At 49.6% G+C, this 24,312-nt stretch overlaps 2 protein-coding genes and 1 long non-coding RNA gene across 11 annotated transcripts; 1 reads left to right on the forward strand and 2 right to left on the reverse strand.

Annotated features, from left to right (window-relative positions):
• Window positions 1-1,718: 1,718 nt before the first annotated feature.
• Window positions 1,719-8,185, reverse strand: SIRT3 (sirtuin 3). 9 transcript variants are annotated; one of them, XM_056354969.1, is made up of 8 exons: window positions 7,804-8,050; window positions 7,562-7,715; window positions 6,390-6,587; window positions 5,580-5,812; window positions 5,317-5,417; window positions 4,942-5,103; window positions 4,341-4,550; window positions 2,288-2,637 (listed from the first exon to the last, which is right to left on the reverse strand). In XM_056354969.1, the coding sequence occupies exons 1-8, from the start codon at window positions 7,832-7,834 to the stop codon at window positions 2,617-2,619; spliced, it is 1,110 nt and encodes a 369-aa protein (XP_056210944.1). In that variant the 5' UTR covers window positions 7,835-8,050; the 3' UTR covers window positions 2,288-2,616. The 9 variants fall into 9 exon arrangements, with proteins under 9 accessions (XP_056210945.1, XP_056210944.1, XP_056210946.1 ...); XM_056354971.1 differs by lacking the exon at window positions 4,341-4,550 and having other exon boundaries at window positions 2,466-2,637; window positions 7,804-8,054; XM_056354976.1 differs by lacking the exon at window positions 7,562-7,715 and having other exon boundaries at window positions 2,466-2,637; window positions 7,804-8,016.
• On the forward strand, window positions 8,144-17,718 carry PSMD13 (proteasome 26S subunit, non-ATPase 13). The gene is made up of 13 exons (XM_056354979.1): window positions 8,144-8,278; window positions 8,841-8,919; window positions 9,824-9,858; window positions 9,937-9,992; window positions 10,367-10,410; window positions 10,674-10,760; window positions 11,638-11,809; window positions 12,296-12,375; window positions 12,460-12,585; window positions 13,275-13,337; window positions 14,299-14,379; window positions 16,033-16,149; window positions 16,889-17,718. The coding sequence occupies exons 1-13, from the start codon at window positions 8,184-8,186 to the stop codon at window positions 16,982-16,984; spliced, it is 1,131 nt and encodes a 376-aa protein (XP_056210954.1). The 5' UTR covers window positions 8,144-8,183; the 3' UTR covers window positions 16,985-17,718.
• LOC130156454 (uncharacterized) lies at window positions 17,059-24,189 on the reverse strand. The gene is made up of 2 exons (XR_008824429.1): window positions 21,056-24,189; window positions 17,059-19,866 (listed from the first exon to the last, which is right to left on the reverse strand). It is a non-coding gene; the product is annotated as an uncharacterized LOC130156454 (long non-coding RNA).
• Window positions 24,190-24,312: the final 123 nt, after the last annotated feature.

The raw sequence follows: 24,312 nt of genomic DNA on the forward strand, positions 1-24,312 counted from the left end.
TTGGTAACCGGTCATGAGTGGTGTTCCTGAGGGCTCAGTGCTGGGGCCAGTCCCGTTTAATGTCTGTATCAATGATCTGGATGAGGGGATCGAGTGCACCCTCAGTAAGTTTGCAGAGAACACCAAGTTGGGAAGTTGATCTGCTTGTGGCTAGGAAGGCTCTGCAGAGGGATCTGGACAGGCTGGACCGATGGGCCGAGGCCAGTTGTACGAGGTTCAAGACAGCTCAGTGCGGGGTCCTGCACGTGGGTCACACCAGCCCCAGGCAGCGCTGCGGACTGGGGCAGAGCGGCTGGAAAGCTGCCTGGTGGGAAAGGCCCTGGGGGGGCTGGTTGACAGCTGGCTGGGCATGAGCCGGCTGTATGCCAAGGGGGCCAACAGCATCCTGGCTTGTATCTGAAACAGTGTGGCCAGTGGGACCAGGGCAGCAACTGTCCCCCTGTAATCGGCACTGGTGAGGCTGCACCTCAAACCCTGTGTGCAGTTTTGGGCCCCTCACTGCAAGAAGGACGTAGAGGGGCTGGAGTGTGTCCAGGGATGGGCAACGGAGCTGGGGAAGGGGCTGGAACACAAGTCTTACATGGAGTGGCTGAGAGAACTGGGGCTGTTCAGCCTGGAGGAGGAGGCGGCTCAGGGGAGACCTTATCGCTCTCTACAACTGCCTGAAAGGAGGGTGTAGGCAGGTGGGGGTTCATCTCTTCTACCAGATAACAAGTGACAGGACAAGAGGAAATGGCCTCAGGTTGTGCCAGGGAAGGTTTAGATTGGATATTAGAAAACATTTCTTCACCAAAAGGGTTGTCAAGCATTGGAACAGGCTGCTCAGGGAGGTGGTGGAGTCACCAGCCCTGGAGGTGTTTAAAAGACATATAGATATGGTGCTTAGGGATGTGGTTTAGTGATGGACTTGGCAGTGCTGGGTTAATGGTTGGATTCAAGGACCGTAAGGGTCTATTCCAACCTCAATGATTCTGTGATTCTAAGGAAGCAGCTAGGACACCAAGTGCAGAGCTCTGTTCCTGTAGCATTAGCTGTGTTGTACCAGGATTCTGTGGGATCCCTGGGGCTAGTCTGATTTATAGTGGATGAGTATTAGGTCCAAAACCTTCTAATTACATAAACAGATAGCCATAAGAGACAGTGTTTTGAGGCTCTAGCTTTGCCATGTGAAGAGCTTTCAGGCATAGAAGTAACAGTGTTCCAGTGTTGTGTTGGTAAGACACAGCTGTGTGCTCAAATGCTTTTATTCCCTTTGCTTGGAACCATAACAAAACAGTGGCACAAAATGCTTTGCATTTTGTTGTGCTTGTTTAGAGCTGGTACTGAGCCAGGGCTGCCTCTAGAACAGTTGCTGTGATAAGCATATGGGTCAGCCAGGGCCACCTGAGTGTGACTTCAATCTCTACAGCCACATTTAGGTGCTGGGGTGATGAAAATCATGCTCCATGGCAGGGAAGAGGCCCTGCTGTGCCAGTAATATGCAAAGTACATCTGCTAGGACACATTCGGGAAGGAGCAGGACATCACTGCAGTGCTCTGACTGATGCTGCCCCTCTCTGGGACAGCAGTTACAGGGAGGAAAGGTACTTGTGTAAGGTTAAAAAGAAATAAAATAATAAAAAAGCAGGTGAAAGGAGTGGTGGTGAGTGGCACAGAATGTGTTAGAATACTAGGGAAGGTGCAAAGTTTACAGAAAAACCCACAGGTGACATCAGCAAAAGAATTAAAACTCTTTATTATTAAATAATTAACACTACACCGATTCAAAACTCTTCCAGCAGCTCAAGCTGGTGTGTTTCTGAACAGGAATGGGGGACAAGCTCCCCTCCAGCCCTGATAGCATTTGTCCCCTGATTAGCAGAGTTTCCATCTGAAGAATAAACACTACAAGTCTGCAGCAGCTGAAAGATCATGACGAAGAGAAGAGTATCTGAGGAGGAGCTGTGAAGGGAGTTGGTACATGTGGGGAGCTGGAACACTCACTCCAGACTGCCTTGCCTCAAGGCCTGACCTTCTGGCATTTTCAACTCCTGCTCGCTGAAAGCCAGGCCCTCTGAGGGTCTCCAAGGTTGGACGGCTTGGAAGGAGTGAGACCCAAATGGCAAGCTGCCCGTGCACAGCTCGTCTGACATGCTGGCACAAGCCCACGAGCTTCCAGCCAGTTACTGGTGTGAAGTTCTCATGGCTGGACATCATCAAATGGTGCGCTGATGGAGCGACAGCCAGGGCCACGGAAGAGGCAAGCCTCCCCTAGCAGGTGCCAACATGAAGCAAGACAAGGAGGGAGCAGTGGCTACATCAACTGTTCTGAAGTCTCAGGCAGGAAAGCCTTCATGTGCAGAGCCAGTCTCCAGCTTGGCATTTGGGCTTCTCTCCCTTCAGCTTCCCTTCCGTCATGGGCGAGGGCCTCTCTGCTCCGCTTCCAGCCCAGCTGGATTGAGCCACGGGCATCCCCTCCTCCCCAGCGTGCCAGTTCTGTGTGGATTTGCTGCTGCAGAGCTGGATGGCCTCTTCCACCGCTCCCTGCCACAGTCTCTTTTCTCTGCCCGTGCTGGGCATGACAGTCTCTCCTTTTCAAGGTGAACATCGCTCTCCAGCAGCAGGGAGCCAGCTGTCCTATTTGTCTTTTGCATCCAGCTAAAAATAGAAAGACCACACAGTGTTCGCTAGGGTGTTTCAAACCTTCCAGCCCCTGTTAGCTCAGCCAGCAATGCTTCCTAGCACCCAGAGCGAGAAGCATTTTGTGTTTTACCACATTTGCATCAGTGATTTAGAGCAGCACAGAGCATTAAACCAAGGGCTGGTTGATCTCATACAAATGCAAAATGGTTTGTAGTGGAAAATCAAAAACCTGACAAGATGACTAACATTCCTATTCATTCCTACCCCATGATCTGATGAAAGAAAAACAACCTGCATGTTAAAATGGGAATTTTAAAGCTGGATTTTGTCTTGAGTCGAGGAACTCATGTACAGACAGCGTATCTGTTAAAAAAACTTCTGTGTTTTTTTTAACACAGCTTCTTACTATGGTGAGCTGGCAGAACCCTACCGCTGTGCCCATTTACACAAGCGGAAGAGCTGGCCTGGCCCACAAGTTACAACTTCTGCTTAAATTAAAAAAAAAGTTTAAAAAGCAATGCCAAATGTGGAAAAATCTTCCCAGGACGTCTATATTAATGTAATAACTAATATTAGCACTAAATTCAAAGTAATTAAAAACTTGTTCTCCTACAATTTCTCACTTCTGAAGATCCTGGAAGATTACAGATGCAAGAATGGCACAGGGAAATAAATGACCAGTGGAGGAAAATGCCTTTAACAATTCAGTGCTCTCAGGTGAAACACAAGTACCCTCACTCCTGCCTGCTGTTTCCTGTTCATTGCATGCCTGGCCACTGCAGAGCACTTTGGTTCGGTCTCAGACACAGCATGATTAGAGCTTCCCTTTTTTTACTGCTATGATTTATTTCTCACGATGACCAGAAAAATCACTAGAAATGAAACCAAGTCCACTAAGCGAACATACAGAAAGAGGAAAGCTCCACTAAGGTGAGGTGTGGCTCTGCTCTTTGGTTTAGTTCAGGAGTTACTCATGTTAATGTGCCATTGCTCAGGCACTCAGCCAGGGAAAAAGTGTAAAAGCCAGTGCCTGAACAGCAGCTTCAGCACCCGAGAGCGCATCCCACTGTGTGTCTGCACAATTTAGTGGAGTTTTTCCAGTCTCCTTGCACACATCTGGGGGAAGTGCTGCCTGAAGAAGAGCATGCCCATGTCTTGTGTAAGTACAAAAGCGGGTCCTCTGCTGACTTACAAGATTGTACTGGATATTTGGTACAGGTGACAGAGGGGATTTTCTGGTTGGTGGCTTCCAGCTCCAGGAAACTATACCTTTGTCTATAGGGCTTTTTCAGTGTATTTGGGAACAAACTGAAAAACCAGACAAAATCAACAGGAAGCTTTTCAGTAATTGAGTGGGTTGTTGCTTGAAGAAGCCCTAAAGTGCTCTCGTTCAACCCAGAGCCCGACTTTTTCAATATTCCTATTTCATCTGAGGTTGGAAGATCTGCATCCTCCCCTTCTCTACCCCTGAAACATTCATCAACGCAGCACTGCTCTGTGGCACTTTTGCTGTGAAACAGCACTGAAGTTTCATTTTGTTTTTTTTTTTTTTTTTAAACCTTTTTGCACTTTCTGTGGTCCTTTTCTGTGAATGCAGGCTGCAGGCATGGCTGTGCAGGTCTAACCCCCAGCAAACAAACCTGCTCCCCCTGGAATAACGCCAGCACAAGGAATGAAGAGGCTGAGGGAGGGAGGCAGGGCTCTGAGCCCCTTCCCACCTTTTCTTTTTCCTTCTGAATTAGTGTTTGCATCTCTTCGTTCCAGTCCAACAGATCCACCAGCTTCTCGACCCCACTGACCACGTCCCCCAGCTGGGCTACGTCATTGTAGCGTTTCTGCCAGGCGAAGGGTCCTACGAGATCTCGGTTGATCAGGACTCGGGGAACGGAGCTGCGAACAGCTCCTGCTAGGCTGGCAAAGGGCTCCACCTGAAGGAAGGCAACCCAAGGAGCAGAGAGAAACCGTCACCTCGCTGAGGGCACGAATTCACAGCACCTTAAGCTTGTAACCACTGTGTTTAACGGTTCTCCCACTGTGGGCTAAGCGACCTCAGCTTTGAACAGGCTGTGGATGCCACTGGTGGTCTTTCCTCAGGCACCCACGAAACTCATCTCTTGCTCTCCAGGACCACACAAGGTTTTCAGGGGGTCTCAGAGCACGTGCACCCTACCTCTTACCCTGCTACTTCAACTTGTACCTCTATTTTACCAGGTTGTTGCCTTCTCCTCTAAACCCTCTCTCTCCTCCCGAGTCCCCTTGGGCCCTGTTTTCCATGTGCCTTTTTCTCCTTGTGAGCCAGGGTTTCCCTTTGTCCCAGACCTCTAGGGATGTTCCGATGATGAAAAGCAGGTCTGCCATGGGGAAGTCTGTCACATGCAGGAAGAAGCGCTGCGGGAGCTCCTCGCCAAAGAACACAATGTCAGGCTTGATGACTCCAGTGCAGACGGGACAGTGAGGGACCCTGTCTGCCATGACGTCCCCCTGAAGCAAGAGCACCCAACACCACTGGTTACAGGGCAGCGCATACCTGTACAAGCAGGGTCAGAACCACAACACATCCTCACAGCAACATTCAGCCCCAAGTCTGGTCCCCTCCAATAAAACCTCTTGGCCCGGAGGGAAAAATAACAGGCCTGCAACAGGTTCTCCTCCTTCTATTAATTTATGTGTCAGTGCCCAACTGTGACCGCTCACCCTGAAGTCCTCTCCTGGGAACTTCCTTCGACAGACCGTGCAAGTGGCAGTGGCAAATGTGCCGTGGGCTTCCACCAGTCTATCCGGAGGGATCCCAGCAACTGGAACACAGTGTGTAGGAGAGGACCAGCTCAGCATGAGCGGACTGAACCAGAAACTCCACATGAACTGGGCACTCCCCCAGTCCTGCCTCCCATTCTGCTTCTCACCCTCTGTCTCTTCCTGGCACGCTGCTGCTGAGAGATGGGGAAGAGAAAACTCACCTCTCTCCAGCCCGTCAATATTCTGGGTGTAGAGGCGCAGGAGGAGCCCTTTGTCATGCAGGAGTCTTAGGAAATAGTGGGTGTAGTTGGGTCTGTAGTTGCCAGGGTAGAGCTCCTTGGCCAAAGTGAAAAAGGGCTTAGGGTTGACAAAGAAATACATCAGTTCAAAGATGGCTTCTGGGTAGGGGATGTTGTACTGCTCAAGGTTACTGTAGAGGCCGCTCCCTGGGGACCTGCAAGGAGAGGAGAGCAGGGCTGGTAGTCAGAATGCAGGACAAGATGCCACCCACCACAGAGCCAGGCCAAGATGAGACAGAGCAGCCAGCCAGGTCCTTGGGTTCTCTCTGGCTGCTTTGTACTGTCCATTGCCTGTTGAGAGAGCAGCTGAAACTACGTCTGCACAGGAGGAGAACGTGACTCACATCCCTGTTCCACTGCCAGCCCACGTTCTCCCAGCTGCAGAGGTGTGCCTGCAGCCAGAGGGAGGGAAGGGCCACGCTGGTACGCTGTGAAGACCACGCTCCCTTTTAGCTGGAGTGTCTCAAGCCTGTGCCACGGCCACATAGGCTGCTCTGGTGGCCAAGGTGGCGGAGCGAGTGCAGCCACGGAATCAAGTAACAGGCATGACTTAACTGTCCTGAAGATGTGGGCCAAGGAATGGTGCAAAGTCTGACTGGTGATGCCAGCCTGCCTTTGGCTGGAGAAGGAGATGGAGGGGTGAGAGGAGTAGTAGGCTCCAGCATTATCTAAACTGAAGATCCTGTCCCTTGCAGCGCTGAAAAAGGACAAATGAAATGATGGAGGTGTTACCTGAAATCTGGGATGCCGCTGGGGGTGCTAATCCCAGCGCCAGCCATCACCACCACTCGGCGACACTCCTTCTTCTGAATTAGCTCTGCCACATCCCGCAGGGTAAGCTTCTGCTTCCCACCGTCATCTCCCCACCTGCCCATTCCTAAAATGGCCCTGGCAGCAGCAGACAGAGAGAAGGGCCTGGTCCCTTGGATCCTGCTCGGAACAGAGACAAAGCACAACAGGTAGCGTAATGACAGCAACTTCAGCTGAAAACTGCTCAGGGAGAAATGCATCACAAGAATTTCACAGAAAGTTCTTCCCTGGGTAGGACCGCGTGCTAGTTTGTTAACAAGAAGGAAGCTTAACTGCTTGTCTAATCTGTACCCCAGCAGCAGATACTTTCCATTGTGCTTTCTTATGCAGATCTGAAAATACCATGTCATAGGGGTACAAGTGAGAGGTTTTTTTTGGGACAGGGTTGGACACAGGGCTGTGGGAGCGGTAGCACTGGGACTCACAAGTCTCACAGTCCATTTACACTGCTTTTGGGATATGGAAGACTCTTCTATGTCCTCAGTTTCAAGAAGTTTGTAGGGTGATGTGGTCACCCTGGGACAATGCAGCCCAGGCTGGCACGGACATGGTCATTTCTCTACATCCTCCAAGGGCTCTGTGTGCGAGCTCCACGTGGAAATAGCAAATGCCTAAAGGAATCACAGGTCAGCACTACGTACAGATGGGGCTGAAAACAGTCATTATCGTCTCAAGGAACAGCCTGTCCTGCACCAACATGCACTAATTGGGAAGATTACGAGCGGTCCAGAGGAGACGTGGGACTCTGGAAAAGCCAAGAGAGGGCTGCTAGATCTCTGCAGCCCGCAAGTAGCAATTACTGAGCTCATTAAGTGTCGGCCTCGGTGTGCCCGACACGGCCTTCCCAAGGACACGGCTCTGTCCCGTTAGACCAGGCTCCCGGAGAGCTACATTCAGTGTTCGGTAAACCTCTACTGCCCGAGCCCCCGGGCAGCTCTGTCTCACGGGGCGACCCTCCCGCCCGCGGAGAGGCGGCTGCTCCGCGCTGCCGCCGGCGGTTCCTTCCGTCGGGCCCCCGGTGCGGAGGCCCGGCGGGCAGCAGGGCCCGGCACCGGCGGTGGAGGTGCCGGGCCCACCTAGCCATGCGGCCCTACCTGGGCGCTGCGGGGCCCGCCGCCGCCTCGCTGTGCGCAGCGCGCAGGGGGGGCCGGGCTGGGCGCCCCGGGCCGCCGCCGCCATCCCTGGGGCCGCCGCCGTCCTTGGGGCCGCCGCCGTCCCTGCGGCCGCGCTCCCACAGGCTCCTCCACGCTGCAAGAAAGCGCAGAGCGGGTGACCGGGCGGGGGGCGCCCCGCATGCCCGCCGCCAGCCCCCGCCGGGCCCCTCCCGCGGGCTCACCCGCTGCCAGCCGCCGGGCCCCGCGCTCCATGGCCGGGGCAGCGGCCGAGCCCCGCCGCGCCGCTACCGCAATGCCCCGAGTAGGCGCGCCCGCCTCCCGCCCGCCTCTCTGGCAGCCTCCCGGCCTCTCCCCGCCGCCCCGTTTTGGGTCGATTCGTGTCGTTTCGGGGTGCTTGGGGAGGCGGGGGGGAAGGCCGGGGGGCAAGGCGTTGCCATGGCTACCGCGGGGCGGGGGGGGCGTTCGCCGCGGGGCCTTACGGTACCCAGCGTGCCCCGCGCGGCGCCGGAAGTGAGTGTGCATTTCCGGTGGCCGCGAGCGCGGGGGCGGCCGGGTGTCGGCGTCGCTGGCTGCTCTCCCCTCCGTCCCTCCGGCCGCCGCCATGAAGGACGTACCGGGTTTCCTGCAGCAGAGCCAGAGCTCGGGGCCGGGGCAGGCCGCTGTCTGGCACCGTCTGGAGGAGCTCTACAACAAGAAGTGAGCTGGGGGGGGGAGGCCGCGGCTGTGGTAACATCGGTCCCGGAGAGCGGGCCGCTGCCCTCGGGGACCGGCACGACTCCCGCTCGCCTCTGCCGGGTGTTCTGGGGCGTTGCTGGGGGGCTGTGCCCCGCCGGGCGCCTGCCCGGGGCCCAGCGTGTGCCGGCTTGGCTGTTACGCGGAGAGCGGGGCTTAGCGGCCCTCGCCCGGTGCTGAGCCTACGATACAAGCGCTGGGATGATGAGCCCTCCCCGGGTAGGAGCAGGCTTCTCCCTGTGTCCTTTTGATAACTTAGTAAGCGTTTAAGCAGCACGAATGTAGTGGTAGAAAATCAGGGAGTTGACTTTCACGTTATTTTTCTTGGGGTTACTTTATGTTATGCCCTGAGGGGTGGGGGGTGAGTGTCTCACCGGTTTCGTTTCTCACTTGTCTCCGTCGTTAGTCACAGCAGCCGTGGAGACAGGTGGGCCTAACGGATTTGAGTGTGAAATACAGCATGTGGCAGGAGCTGAGGCGCTGGTATAAAGTGGGAACTCGCTGACAGACCTTATTGTTTTTTAAGACTCTGGCACCAGCTGACTCTGCAAGTTTTGGACTTTGTTCAGGACCCTTGCTTTGCCCAAGGAGATGGACTTATCAAGGTGAAGTATTTGATTGTTCCCAAGAGGTTTATCTTGCTGTGGTGAAGTTGAGTGATGGTGTTTTTGTGCTAGTGAAAAATAAGCTGCCTGTGACTTGTCTCTGGAGAATTATTAAACTAGATGAATTCAGCTTTCTGGGGCTTATGCACTAGATGTGAGTGTGCAGGATTTGATTGGCATGTGAAAATTCTGCTAAAATTAAATGTGTCAATTTTAGAAGCTGCAAAAGGATATTTTCATTAACTTAAGTTTTTTGGGGGAGAGGGTACAGGTACAAAAAGTTCCCTTCTGTAACAAGAGGTTTGCAACTGCAAGCATAGGATGGATTGTCAGGTGTTCACAAAGGCTTCAAAATATTCAGTAGGTTACTTCATCCAGTGGGAGCTTCTTCTAGGTATGAAGATAAGGGTGTACTCAGTCCAGAGTCGCATATTGTCTGTCTAGTACAAGTAATAATGAGCTTTCATGCTCCTTTGAGGTTTTAGGTTAAAATTCACCTTCCTAGGAGACAGTTATTTCCATGGTTAAGAGCCATGGGTTTCTAGAGACAGCCTCTTTTCTGAAGGCATGCAAAGAGAAATTTGAAAGCTTTGTGTCTGTGCTTACTGTACAGTCATAACTGAAGACACACACCAGCCCAACCCATAGCAGCGAGGCACTGTATGTATTAGTACCTGCTAGCTTGGAATCACTCCTTGCAGTTGGATAGAATTACTTGAATAGCAGAGCTAAAATTATCTAAAAAGAGCAATCTTTGGCTCCTGGATTCTGTATGGTGTAAAAACTTCTGTGTTGGATGCCCACTACTTTGCTGGAAAATGAATTGGAATGTAGTGAAAAGTGAGTGTCATAGCTGAAACAAAATACCTGTTTGCCCTGACTGTCAATATCTTTGTGCCCACAGCTTTATGAGAACTTCATCAGTGAGTTTGAACACAGGTGGGTTTGTTTGCCTGCAAGTTTTTAGGTCACCTACTGTTGACTGAGACTGTTCTGACAGTGAGCTTTTTGTTCTAGGGTGAACCCCTTGTCCCTGGTAGAGATCATTCTTCATGTAGTCAGACAGATGACAGGTAAGTGTCCTTACCTGTTACTTACAGTATTTTTAGCAACCGATGTGCATGCAATTTGACTAGTTAATAGTAACAGCTAATTCTTCAATGTTAAGCTATTGCCTTCCTGCTGTATTGAAAAGGAAAAGCGCTAAGTCAAAAAGCATAAATGAATGCTGCTATCCAGAGTAGCCAGTCTACTGCTTTGCTAGGGAAATGGCTGGCGATCAGAAAGCCAGGCCTACAGACAGCAGAACCTTTTGAAAGTTGAGCGGTGTACTACAGAAAAAGTATATTCCAGTCTTCATGAATCCAGTAAAAGGAGATATTTCTTCTGTATATTCCACAGGAATTCCTGATGTTGCTGCTTTTTTTTCCTTTTCTCTCTACTTCAGATCCCACCGTGGCCCTTACTTTTCTGGAGAAGACTCGAGAAAAGGTATTTTTGAAATTGCTTTTTCTGGTAGTCTGCCTACAGGAATAGTTTTGCATTTGAGCGTATATGGTATAGCTGAAGAGGCAGATACGTGTATGTTGAAACCTGTGCTGGAAAATACCTACTCCTTTTCTCAGTGAACAGCTCTGTATTTTAATGCAGGAAGATGGTAACAAATGAAATGCAACCAACGCAATCTAGGTTTCAAGAGCCTACCTGGCTGCAAGGGTAGCACTCTCTAAAGATGTATCTTTGTGTAACTGCAGGTAAAAAGCAGCGATGAAGCAGTCATTCTGTGTAAAACAGCCATTGGGGCACTCAAGCTGAACATTGGAGACCTGCAGGTCACCAAGGTGAGGTGATGACTCGAGTAGTTCAAGCATTCAGGTATTTTGGAGCACTGTGACACGCTTCAGCCGTAGCCACAGCATGGATGTGCCTGTGTCTGTGCCTCAGTTCTAAATGAGAATTTGATAAATTTGCAGTTCCTGGGATTTCCAGGAAGACCTGGAGTTCTGCTTTACGGTTTGTAGGCCATAACAGTGCACGGGTAGTACTTACGAACAAATCTTTGATGTTTCAGTAAGATTCTGATGCATGTAGCCTTTCAGGTGCTGTTGCTTATTGGTGGCCTGCAGCTGCTCACTGCAGCTGTTGGTGTGCACAGCTTGAAAGAGAGGGGGGAGAAAAATAAAAATCTTTATATATTCCAGTTTGCAGCTTAGAGGGTCTCACGAACTCAACAGTATATATGCTACTTGTTGGTGAACTGCTAGCGATGACTGAATTAGTGTATCATTTCCTGTGCTAAGCATGTTGGGTTTTTTCATCTGTTGGCTCTTTTTAGAGCTGTCTCTCAAACCTAAGATGAGGGTTTTTTTCATGCAGTGCAGCTTTATATCCCTTATACCCATCAAACTTTGTACTTGCTCTAAGTATATATAAAGCGTGTGTGTGTATATAAATACAGTTGAGCTGCAGGGTTGTCTTTTTGAGGTTTGGGGGTTTTTTTCCTAACCTAACTACTATGTAAATGGAGAATGCCGTTGCTTTATTTTTAATGCTGTGGTCTCTGCTTTACTACCGGGTGGGTGTTAATTCTGGACCACACAGGAATGCTGTAGCCGTTGCAGTAAGGCTGCTTCACAGTGGTGAACTAGAAGGCCAGGAACACAGAGGTGTATGAGGTGTTTCTTCATCTGTAACAAGCAGGTTTTTGCCCTCCTCTAGGAGACCATTGAGGAGGTTGAGGAGATGCTGAACAATCTCCCTGGGGTGACTTCAGTTCACAGCCGCTTCTATGATCTCTCCAGCAAGTATTATCAGACAATTGGGAACCATGCCTCTTACTATAAGGATGCTCTGCGGTTTCTGGGATGCATTGATGTTAAAGATCTGCCAGGTAACTTCTCCTTTGCCAAGCACAGAAATTCCCAGTTTTCATTCTCTGATTTATCACTTCAATCTAAATACACGTGCTGGCAGGGAACAGGTTTTCTCGGTGTTATTTTGAATCTGCTGTAGTTGGGCCAGGATCTAGCTGGAAAGAGGAGGAACCCACAAGAATGGCTGAGTAGGATTCTGTTCCTAAGCTATGTTGGGGTGATGGGAGAGGGGAAGTGCCCCCACCAGAAGAGATAGTTTGTTCTAGTTCCCCAAAATCTTCACTAGAGATTGAAAAAGTAGCCCTTTTTTTCTTTTTTGCTGCTGCTGTGGTTACTGCAGGCTTCTGAATTTCAGGCTTGGGAGAGGATGAGAAGTGGGGCTGGGAGTCATCTAACACAGGTACAGAGAGGAGAGTGAGGGAAGGATTAATGGGGCTTAGGCTGCTGTTTCATTCAAACTATTTTTGTTGGTTTAGTGTTGTTTTTTTTTTTTTTTTTTCCAGTATCAGAGCAGCAGGAGAGAGCCTTTACCCTGGGACTGGCAGGGCTCTTGGGAGAAGGTGTTTATAACTTTGGGGAGCTGGTAAGTTGGAGCTTTGTTGCTTCAGCTGTTGAGTATCAGGAATTTATTTTACCTTATTAACACTATCCTGCCCGGTTTCTGCAGCTGATGCACCCAGTTCTGGAGTCCCTGAGAAACACTGATCGGCAGTGGCTGATTGACACGCTTTATGCCTTCAACAGTGGTAATGTAGAGACGTTTCAGGCTTTGAAGTCAGCATGGGGTCAGCAGGTGGGTGAATGAGTTGCTGTATTGCTTAAGGCCTAAGCTCAGTATTTAGGGAGGACACTTAGATTCTGAACACATTTACCTTAAGAATTCCTGACTCTGGTGCACTGGTATAATTTTAATCATAGCATAGTAATGTTTCTTTCATTTTGATACATATCATTAGTTCTCTAATCTTTCCTCTGTGTCTGGTTGATTGAAAGAAGCGAAGAGAAATCTTTTGTGATCCAAAGCAAACAAAAACATCATGCAGTGCTGCAGACAGGAGGATAATTCTGATTTAATTTCCGTAATGCCATTCACTCCCAGTATTAAACTGCTTCCAATGTAAAATAGTGGCTTTCCCTTGTGTTCTGGGAAGTCTGAGGAAAACAGTGCTGTTGGATATTAACTACACTGGCTGTACCAGAAACGATCAGCACAGCAGTGATTTACAGGTGGGCTTGTATGTCTGCTTGGGCAAGGCTGTGCCCTTTGATAAAAGGTTGCCTACTTTGTGCAGTTCTTAACACTTGTGTTATGGAACCATTATCAGGCAGTGGGTGGCTTGTAGTGGCCTCCTACCTTTTAAATGAAGGTAGTGGGTCCCCATGTGACTTACTCATGTGTGTAACATGCTGTTTTCCCCTGGGTGTGTATGTGTTGGGGTGGGGGAAGTAACAATGAACTTGTTCTATTTTATCCTCTTACAGCCAGATCTGGCTGCAAATGAAGCACTTCTGCTGCAAAAGATTCAACTGCTATGTCTTATGGAGGTGAGCTGAGAACTGTGATGTGTTAAATATGGGAAATGAAGCGGGACTGCTCCAACTACCTTTTGGTGGGGGTAGCAGTGTTGAATATTCTGTTCTCTCGATGCATTCATTCAGAAACTCGTGGGTATAAATACCTGACTGCAAATTTTGCCTCTAGGTGGTGCCAGAAGGCAGTACCGCTTGGGGGGGAAAAAAAAAAAGCACTTTGTAAGGGCTTGTCTGTAGTTTCAAGAATGTGCTCTTTCAGGCAGGATATTGGAGCTGCGGAAGGAAAGAGCAGGCTTTGCATCTTGAGGATGGTATCTGAAATGATAACTCTTAAAGTATGTTCTAGTTTAACAAATCAAAAAATTTAACACTTAAAATCTTAGTTTCCTAAGGGCTGAAAATCCTTTCCCTGATAGGTAACCTTAAAGGTGTAAACAGTTTCTTTCCTGTCACTTGAAGGCTTTGGCTCTGTTGTTACTAAATAATACTGCTGTATAAACCTCCATGGCCTTGGATCTTTTTTAAAAACTTAAATACTGAGTTGCCTGAGGTGTAATATGTTTATACACACCCATATACCAATATGTGTGTATGTTACTGTGTATATATATTCCATTTCTAGTGTTTTATTGTGAATGAGTTTTACCACCTGTAAGTACTGCATTGTCTCAGGGATGTGGTATGTACAGAGATGTTCTAACACAGACGTATCTGCTTTATTTGGAGATTAATGTTGTTGCCTAGGAAATTTGTGGCTTGGAGCAGTGAGGTGTGTGTGCAGGAAGGAGCAGTACTCTTCCTTTCTGCTGGCATAAGTACTTCAAAGAAAAATGCATTTTTATTGAATAGGAGAAATGCAGTTGCTGCTGCAGGTGGAGAGTTCAGCAGGGCAGTATGAGGGAGGTTGTGCACACTGTTGGAAAAGACTAAAATCATGTGGGATTTATTTTTTGTTTTGTTTACTTGAACTCAGATGACTTTTACCCGACCGGCCAATCACAGGCAGCTCACTTTTGAGGAGATTGCTAAGAGTGCCAAAGTCACCGTGAATGAGGTGAGTTCAGCTTTAGACAAACTTATTAATGTCTAACTTCTGAAGCTCTGAAAGTGTCTGGATAGACCTACTCCCGTAGGTGAATTCTTAAGTAGAAATGTTCTCCCCTCTTCTTGTGCATTTGAAGAACCCCTTTCTTTTTTAAGAAGGAATTTACTGCTTGGTGCTCCTGTTTCTTGGTAAATACCTTTTTGAAGATTTTTAGTCATAGTCTTTAAGTTGGAAGAGAGCTCTATAGGTCATCTGTTCCCACCTGCTCCTGAAAGCAGGTGTTTGGATTAGGTTATGTAGGGCCCTGCCAAGCCTGTCTTGAATATTTTGTCAGTAAGAGGGAAATGTCACTAATATTTAATTTTTCTCATGGTGAAGAATTTTCTTCTGTTATCCAGATGTAGTCCCTGCTGAAGCAAATCCTGCCTGTGGTCTCTTGTCCTTTCACTGTGCATCCTTATGAAAATAGTATCTCTTACTTTCTGTGTTACGGCCTTTAGGTACTAAAGACTGTGATTGAGGTATTTCCCAAGCTACCTCTTGTCTAGGCTCAACAAATTAGATTTCTTCATAATGTCAAGTTCTTGGCCTCCTAACCATGGTGGCCCATTGTTAGACTCTCTCCAGTTTTGCAGTGTCCCCCTTAAACTGGAAGGGAGTGAAGCAAAGCTGGACACAGTGCTGCAGGTGTGCTCCCACGAGTGCCGAGTGGAATAATTGCATCCCTTGATCCACTGGCTGTGTTCTCGCTGATGCAGACCAGGACACGGTTCCCCTTTGCTGCTATAGGGGAGCACCCCTGGCTCTTGCACAGTTTCCTGTGCCTGCCAGACTTTATCCATCACAGTATGCTTTGCCGAGGATATTCAGGGTATGCTGCAGCCAGTCAGTGCTGGGGCTTGGGATCGTTTGATCTCAGGTGTCAGACTCCATGTTTATCTTCACTGTACTTCATGGGATTCATGTTAGTGCAATCTCTTGAGGTCTGTCTTCATGGTAGCTCTAATTTCCAGTACATCTACATCTCCTTGCCGGTTTGGTATCATCCGTGAAATTGTCATCAGGCTAGCTTAAACACAACTAAATAGTGTCAGTCTCAATATCGGTCCCCAAGGAGTGCTAGTCATGACCAGCTGCCTGTTGAAGCCTCTAACCACTCTTGTTTGAGGTTGGTAGTTCAGCAGGTTTTCCCCTCCTCTTGTGGCTTGTCCATTCCATAGTTTACCAGCCTGTCAGCAAGGATGTGGTAGAAGGTTTTGTTGAGCACTCTAAGAGAAAGGTACAGGACACCTACAGCATTCTTCTCGACCACTGAACAAGTTATTTAAACTAAAAAGGCAATCCGATTGGTCATGCAGATCTTACCCATGGTAAATCCATGTTGGCCTTTTCCAATTACCTTGCTCTTCCTGGGATTTCAGAGAAAAGAAAAAACCTGCTCTTAGGGAGAAGAAATCTCTCCTGTATATTTAGATGTCAAGTCTCAAGGCAGTATTATAACCTAGAAGGGGATGGGTGTGAGACAGGCTGCAGTTGCTTTTGATTTTGCTGTGTGCAGTAAACAGTCTTCCAAAAGCAGGTGCCGTCTAAAGGTTTTGTTTATCTCGGGGGAAACTGGATGATTCTCAATTGTTTCCTTGAATTATTTTTTTTAATTTTCAGGTGGAACTGCTGGTGATGAAGGCGCTCTCGGTAGGCTTGGTGAAGGGCAGTATCGATGAAGTCGATAAGAGGGTGCACATGACATGGGTACAACCGCGCGTGTTGGATTTGCAACAGGTAATGACCATCTTCAATGTTAAGGCAGTGCTAACTTGTTTTGTCGTGTGAGGTGACCTGGAAATTAAAATCGGAACTGTCAAGGGTCGCTGTCTGGGAATGACTCTCCTTGGTGGTACTTGAAGATGCTCAAGGAGCGAGGAAGTATATCAACTTTTCCTCGTTCCTTTTTACATTGTTGCCTTCAGCTTTTACCTTGTGTATACACACCTTGGGCGCATTTTGTATCTGCATTTTGCAGTAAGTAGTTAAAAACCTGTCAGGAGATGGAACAGGATATTGGTGACGCTTCTCTTCTGAAAGCTGCTCAAATGCTATGGCTGTGTTCTCCAGAAGGATGCAGACATCTGTGTGGCTGCCTCAAGCCTGAATGCATGAAGCAAAATCTTGGAGTTTCTGGGTTGTAGGCAGCACGCTTGTCTTGAGAAGTTCAGGGTGATAAAGGTGCTGAGCTTCTCAAGTTCATTCTCCTAATGTTTTAGGAGACTGTATAGGGTGCCTTTCACCTTTAAAAAAACAGATTTGGTACATGGAACACTAGCTGCAAATAATTCCTTTAGTGCATTTCAATTTAACTTTCAACATTGCTATTTTGGTGGTAAAAGATGTGAAGTAGCGTCTTTTCTAGATGTATGGGTTTTTGAGAAGTTGTTAGGGATCTCAAGGGTTTGTCCTTAAATGTGAATATTGGTATTTCTGGTGGTTGGTGCATTAAAGTGATTGTGGACTTGCCTTGCAGATCAAAGGAATGAAAGACCGCCTGGAGTTCTGGTGCACAGATGTGAGAAGCATGGAGATGTTGGTGGAGCACCAAGCTCACGACATCCTGACATAGAGGACCTTGCACTACCCCTGGGAGAGTAACTTCTACTGCTACTGACGCTAGCAGCACTCAGACCACTGACTCTGTACTGAATTATATTGAAGGGGGGTGGGTGGGCAGAGGGGAGAGCAGCTTTTTGACGCTTGTTTGGAGGAGTAAGTGGCCTTTTGCTGTGTAACCCTTTGGTGCTTGGAGTCAAGATTTCCCTATGCGCTATCATTGGTGGCACTGACCATGAGAGCTCCCATCCCGCTCGTGAAAGGAGGACAGAGGCTCCGCGGTGGCTGGCTGATCAGTCTTGCTATCAGGCTGTTGGGGGAGGATGTGATGCTTGTTGCATGTTGCAGGAGCGGAGGCTCTTTGCCGGGTACAGGGGTAGCAGAAGTTCCTTTATGAGAACGTGCTAGAGAGGTGCCTGACGGTCAGTGTACGTGGTGTTACTTGGTGGCGTTGGCCTTAGGAAGGCGCGACCTTCCCTGGTAACCTCTCTCCCCCTGCCCCTGCAGCAGCCCGAAGGCAGCATTACTGAAATCATCTTTCTCCTTTTGCCCTCTTTCTCCACAACCCCTCCTCCTCATCTGCAGTAGAGGGAGTGTTTACTCCATCAAAGGGTTTTTTCCAGGATTACCGTTTAGTGGATGTGTTTTTATATACTTTTGGGGTGGTTGTCTTTTATGAACACTTTGTGCTAAAGTGAGTTGCAGCAGTATTGCTGGAATAAACTTCTCTGCCTTCCCTTTTCTGTAGTTTGTCGTCTTCGTAACGTGCAGTTGAGCCTCTGATCCATTTAAAAATACGCTTCCTTTTAGATTTCATGTTACAAAACTCTGTCCAAGAACAACACAGGTTTAAACAGTCTGTTAATCACCAGTGGGATTGGTATGTAGTTTACTTAGCATGTAGTACCTTGGTACCTACTTTGTCAAGTTCCTTTCTTTTGTGGGAAACTGTTGTCCTGATGCCTTTTCTCAAGCTGAATAATCATTACTGCCTGAAAAGGCCTAAAGAAGGCCTGAGACAACAAGTTCTTGTTCTGCTCTTGCCTCTTAACGACTGCTACTTCAAAAGCTTTCTGTAATGTAATTGTTTTGCCCTACTGCGATGCCTTTATAGGGATGGAAGATAATTGCACACATCAAGAATTTGAAACAAAGGCAGATCTGAACTGGGGGCTGCCTCCAAGTATCCGTTTGGATGTGTAATACTCCTGATTATAAGGCAGTAATGGCAAACTACACTAAGGGTTATAACAGTAACTTTAAATTGAATGAATACCTGGTTGAATTACTCAGAATGTAAGTAGATCTTTAAATGCTGCTGGTGGTGTCTCTGTGCTTCAAGAAGCATGGTTTATCGGTGTATCCATTTTTGCTTCACGCTGCCAGTTTGGTTACTGCTGTGATTCCGGAGCTCTGGTTATCAGTTGGATTCTCTGGTATCGCGCTGACAAACTGTACCACTGGAATTTTTACATTTTGCTGTCTTGACTCTGAGGGTTTAATGTCGGCAATGGAAAAAAGCAGGCACGTGGCTGATGCCAGGCTGCTGTGCAGGTATGAGGATGTCGCAGGCAAGGGAGACTTCAGGTTTATAAAATGAATAAACACCCCAATTGTCAGATCCTGTGCCTGGTCACCCTCCACCCTTCTGCCTCTAATGAATTCTGGCCTAAACTCCTTCATGTTTTGGATTTGCCCAGGTCTGAATGCCTGCCTCTTCCCTGTCCAGCCCATCAGTTCGGTCACTTTGCTCTGCCCTTGCAGGTTCAGCTGCTGAAGCGTGCAGAGCCGCGCTGTGTTCTGTGGGTGCAGTTTGACTTTCCCTAGTTCATGCTTCATTTCGCCTTCCAAAGCTCGTTCCTGATGTCACTTTTACTGACTTCGAAGAGCACGTGGAGGAGACAAGTGTTGAGATCAGAAAAATGTTCCCTTTGTTTTGTGGCTAAGGACAGGAAAAAGGCTTTAAAAGTACAATCTCCTTAGCAGTGTCGTGTCACTACATGTTAGGAGTAAATAAAATGCCAGCTGTGTGGCAAAGCTTGTGTGTCGTAGGGCTGCTGTTGCTTTAGATGAGCGTCAAAACCCCTGAAATGTTGCTGTTGAAATGGTACGTGTGCTCTCCTGAGACTACTTTGACAACTCTTGTACTGTGGGGAGCACTTGCTTGTATGTAAATTTTTGAGCAGGTCACTGAAGTGAGTGTGAAGATCTGCAGTCTAAGTGCATTACAACAGTTTCAGAGGTTTTTTCCAAGATACCTGGAAGTAGTATTTGCTACCCAGACCTTCCTGTGTGGCACAGAGTGCTGGCTGGCTGCTTCCCTAACAGAAATAATTTGGGAAATTGGGTGTGTGTTTCTTGGAGGCAGGGAGGCTCTTCACACAGGAGGAAAAGATGCGTGTGTAGCACCCAGGCTGCAGACAGTTTTAAATGTCACTTACAGCCTTTGAGTATTTTCTTGCTAGGAATTTAACTAGGTTTTGCTTCCTTGCTAGTGCTGTGAGTGGTTCCTTGGTATCTGCCCTGTGCTTCACTGCAATGAACAAGCTAAAAGCTCCAGTGGGAAATACACGTCCAGGCTGGAGCCTGCTGCAGACTCACAAAGGAACAGTGTGCCACCCAACAGAGCAGGATTACAGACCCATTCCCCAGTGAACAAGCTCACGGCTGAAGCAAAACCAACAGGCCATTATGCTGAGTGTTAATGTGAATTTTAATGAACAAACTCAAAGGCTTCCTTGCCGGTGAAGATCTCTTCTGTGGTCTTTACAGGGTGCGGGTTCTTCTTGCCACTTCTTACTCTGGTCTGCTCTTGTAGTGTTGGATGTGTGCCAGGATCCAGGCTGTTGGCAACAGGAAGCACGCAGACATCACAGAAAGCGCGATGGTTTGTTCCTGCCGGCGGGAGAAGAAACAGAGAACTAGTGGGATGGCTACGCGACAGCCACGTCCTACGCGGGGTTCCTGGGGTTCTGCGCACTGGTGCGGTCGGTCTAGTGCAACGGATCGAGTGGGCTTGTCTGTGCTCCTTGCTCTGTCCAGCTGTGCTCAGATGGACACACCTGGGGGCTGTGGGAGGGAGATGGGGGTGCGCACAGCAGCTTCCACCAACGGCTGGTTGCTCTCTAGATTTGTTTCCACCACTTCATGTTTCTCTGTCATGATAATCACTGAAAAATCAGAGCAACGTGTGACCTTCTGTCAGCAGTGAGGCTGGCGCTCGCTTGCAGTGTTTCCAAGAGCAGCTGTGCCTGACTTTCAGATGACTTTGAGGAGTGAATGGCAACCAGCAGCAGCCTCTTCTATTTCTGGTGCAGCAGGGTAGCACTTAACCCCTTGCACTGTTGCCTGTCTTTCTGTTTTTGGCTAGAAAAAGAGTCTCGGGGCTCACGATGCACTCTGTTGCAGACCTCGGAAAGGCAGCAGGGGGTAAGCTGCACAAGCGAGGGGTGGAGGCAAAACCCAGCCAGGATTTCTGATAAAAAGCTGCTTTTTCCAAGCTCATTTCACCCAGTGCAGGAGGGTCTCCACAGCTGGAGCGGCTCCTGTTTTGGTGGGGACCTTCCCCAGAGGGAGGAATGGTGGAGGGACCTACACCCTCTGGCTCTGCGATGACAGCAGACCCTGTCCTTGCCCACTGGACTTCTGCTTCAGGGTGAGACCCCCGTGAAAGGGGGAATGGGACCCTGGTCTGTCCCTGGGCTGGCCGGTTGTCTAGAAGGGACTGTCACTGCCACCTCTGTGAGGTCCTTTGGCTCCCATGGCTTAGCCTCCATGGGGGGCACCCTGGGCTGCTACCCAAAACCCCAAAGGTCAAAAAGGGGGCTGAAAGGATAAAATAAAATAGAAGCAAGATCCTGAAGAGGGGAGCAGAGCCCCAACACCCTGTGGGGGTGCAGTCGAGCTTGCACTGCTTGGGGGGCACCTTCCCACCTTTTTCTCTCCCCCCCTCCCCTTTTGCTTTCTCTCCCAACAAAAAGAATTTGGCTATAATTCCATAGGGTGGGGGTCGTGCCCCTCCAGCCACGTTGTGTCCTGAGAGCAGGTGGCTCCCCCCCTTTCCAGCCCCCCACAAACTACTCACAGCAGCTGAGACTGGGTGTTCGGGTGGCTTGGAGGTGATCTGCACCTGGGGGGCCCGTGGGATCCGCAGTGCGCTGGCCAGCAGCCGGGAGCCCCGCTGGAAGCCCCACATGGCGACGGCAGGGTGAGCGTGCCACTCACTGCGGCCAGCTGCAGCTGCCCAGCATGTCACGGCTGCCACCGCCCACCCTCAGCACGGGACCTGCTGCTCACCCAAGGGAATGGTGGCGGAAAACCCTTAAACAGCAAGATTGTCCCAAATCACTCACTAAATGTTTTTTTTTCCTTTCCTTAAGCGTTGGGGTTTTTTTCCTCCTAGCAGCACCCAGCTCCCTGTGCCTCCCAGGTCAAACCTCATGTCCTTGGTCAACAAGGTGGGTCCTCTCTGCGAGCAGACCTCTCCTGCTCCCCAGCTTTTTAAAATTTACAACTTTAAAACTTAATGTACTTTTGGGGTTTTTTAAGCTGTTGCAGACGTGATGCCTGATCTTCTCAGTCTGATTGTAGTGAACTGGACCTTGCTCATCCTGTCTGTGGCAATGGCTTCTCCATCTTCTGTTGCGGCTCAGTGTTTGAGTCTGCTCAAAACCGTGTATGCATGGGCTCCTCCGTGTGTGGTGTCTGTCCAACAAGCCCGTCGGCCACGGGCTGTCTAAGGTGCTGTCAGGTCTGTTGCTGGTGTTTGATCAAGTTGGGCTGGAGTTTGCAAAAGCAGCTCCCAACTTGCCCCGACCTGAGAGCAGAAGTGGCTGAAAGCTTTCAGCTTGGCTGTTGTTCCTCCGGTGTTTGGGTGCTTGTCAGCAGGAGAAATTGTGCTCTTGCAACTTCAACACGTGCCTGCTTTGCTGAATAACCCAGCTGTGTCCTTTTCTTGCCTAAAATCCGCTCTGTAGGAAGTTTGCCAGGATTTGTATGGACCCATTCAGAGTTCTCCTTCCTGGGGCTGGGAATGCCACCTTGCTCTCCCTGACTCTCCTTGCAGCTCCTGGGGCTTCTTCGTGATTGCAGCAGGCTCTTCTGTGGGGTGAAACTGGGTCTTGTCTTCAGGAGGTCAGAGCTCTTCCCAGAACATCTGTCTCGGGAAGGTGCAGGCTTTTACCTTAAAAACAGCACGATGGGCTACAGGGGCCGTGGCTGGTCAAGCATACATTTGTTGATGAAAGATGACGCTGAAATTTAAAAGCGGCAACTGAATCCTCTTACCTTATATCTGCTGCTTTCAGCTGGCTTTCCAAAGGATTTCTCTTTCATTCCCTGCCCATCAGAGCCTCTTCCCGACCAGCTGACAGTCAGTAGTCTCTCTGTGCAGCAGACACAAAGCTGGGAGGTGGCGGAGTCTGACAGTGAAGATATTTTGAGCAGTTTCGCAAAACATCTGCCCTGTGAGACAAAGGAAAGGAGTAAGTGACCTCCAGGAAGCCCCCCTAGGTGACATCTCACACTCATCGACTTCTCCCTTAGCGTTAGTTGATTTTCTCGAGCAAACCCATGTTGGGTTGTGCCTCTGCATGCTGCTTGTTGTGACAGAAATATGTGACGGCTCTGCTCTCCTTGTCAGAAAGCAGTATCCAGCCGCCCCCCTCTGGGTCTCGAGCTCCATTTCGCCAGCCTAAACCCGATGGATGACCCGTCTGCTCAGGGGACTCGTCAAACCAGGGCCACGATGCCGCACGCAGCGTGGCCACCCCAGCCTGCCGCTTGCTGGCACCAAAGCAGGCGTCCCGAGTTCCCCCTTGCTGCTGACCCCCCCTGCCCCGTGTTCAGCATTTTAGGGTGTGAAGGAGAGGGCAGTGTTCCTGTGCCTGGGGCCCTTCCTGAGAACCTCCCTAGGAACCTTTTGCTCCCTAAACTCCCCATCTGTGGCAGATGCTTGCGATGAGGAGTGGTGCTGGGATTAAGGGGGTGACAGCAAGAGTGGCCACACTGGTGCTGGGCAACTGTGACGGGTTCTGCTGTTTTTGATGAACAGTAGGAGAATAATCCTGTTGTTGGGAAGTAAAGCCTTGCAAATTTTGTTCTAACAGGAGCCAAGTGAAAGGACCAATTAAAGTCCTTGAGAAACTGGAGAAACAGCTGGTGGTAAAGGACAGATGTAGTTAATGGATTTCCCCTGAAATTACCAGGGAAACTTGTCTGTGCCCTGACTTACGCAGAGAAAATCGTCCTGTGCAGATGAATAAAAAGAAAAAAGCCTCGAGAAACCCTCCGTTCTTGTCACAGCGCGATGGGCTACTTTGAAAAAGCTACATCAGGGTTCGAGGAGGTTTTGGTTTGCTGTGAGAAAGGCCTTTTCTGAAAAGGAGTATTTCAGTATTCCCGTCATGGAGCAAAGGAAGCCAAGTGAGTGTCTGCGGGGTCAGTGGGGGGAGTGCCGGCTGCTGGGGGCTCTTGCGCCCAGAGCCTTCCCCAGGGGGTCTCCGCGCTGGCAGGCTGTGTGTACCTGCCCCTGCCGCAGGCTCACCATGCCTGGACCAGCCGACGGTCGTGAATATTAAAGACTAAATTAAACTTGCTGTGGTAAGGTATGGGTTTAAATCCTCGAATATGAAAGGAGCAGAGCTGGGAGCAAATGTTAATGGTTGGGCTCTGCCCTTCGCTGCCCATCGGGATTGCTGCAAGGCACCTCTATCTGCAGCGACAGGGCTGCTCCAGCCAGGCTCTGCTCTGCGGGGAGCATCTGCCTCCTCGGCTGCTCGCCCGGGAGCTGGTGAGCAGAAGACCAGGAGCAGCTGGCACAGGAGAGCTCTTTGACCCTTTTCACCCCTTGTTTTGGTAGGGAAGGCATACAGCAGCTCTTTCTTAACCAGCCACCCTTGCTGCTGCTTCTCCTTTTCCTCAGCTTCTTCCCTGCGTGTTTTCTGGTAGGAACACTGTTCCCAGACACATTACGTGTGCTCATGGAAAACCCGCCCTTTGCTCCTGTTCCGCACGGCTGGACCCAGAGGTAGGACAAACAACACTGCCTTTGGCTGTGCCCTCTGTCTGTTCCCTACAAGCTCATGCCATTGTTTCCAGCGCGGTCTCTGGTTCAGGTTCCTCCTGACTGACTGCTGTCCCCGCTCTCTCTGGGGCTGGCAGTGGTGGGCTTGAGGCTGAATCTGGAGGGGCTCGTCCTGCCTCGCTCAGGAGCAAGCGGTGAGGAGCCTTCACCTTCCCCAGGCAGCAGCCAGCAGGGAGCCGTGGTGCCGTTCACTGCTGCTGGACCAAGGAAACACATTTTTGCTTCCTTAATGCTGATGGCAGCTTTGCTTGAGTCAG

The sequence above is a fragment of the Falco biarmicus genome, chromosome 10 (assembly GCF_023638135.1).
Source record: "Falco biarmicus isolate bFalBia1 chromosome 10, bFalBia1.pri, whole genome shotgun sequence".
Classification (NCBI taxonomy): Eukaryota; Metazoa; Chordata; class Aves; order Falconiformes; family Falconidae; genus Falco; species Falco biarmicus.

Bases quoted from the DNA above. Each gene is read 5' to 3' on its own strand.
- SIRT3 (XM_056354972.1), bottom strand. From the start codon at position 6,817: ATGACATGGTATTTTCAGATCTGCATAAGAAAGCACAATGGAAAGTAT. The intron at 5,813-6,389 runs GTAACACCTCCA...CTCTCCTTGCAG, and splicing joins AGCGGCATCCCAGATTTCAG to GTCCCCAGGGAGCGGCCTCT. The intron at 5,104-5,316 runs GTGAGCGGTCAC...CTCTTGCTTCAG, and splicing joins TCCCAGGAGAGGACTTCAGG to GGGGACGTCATGGCAGACAG.
- PSMD13 (XM_056354979.1), top strand. From the start codon at position 8,184: ATGAAGGACGTACCGGGTTTCCTGCAGCAGAGCCAGAGCTCGGGGCCG. The intron at 8,920-9,823 runs GTGAAGTATTTG...TTGTGCCCACAG, and splicing joins AAGGAGATGGACTTATCAAG to CTTTATGAGAACTTCATCAG. The intron at 14,380-16,032 runs GTGAGTTCAGCT...TTTAATTTTCAG, and splicing joins CCAAAGTCACCGTGAATGAG to GTGGAACTGCTGGTGATGAA.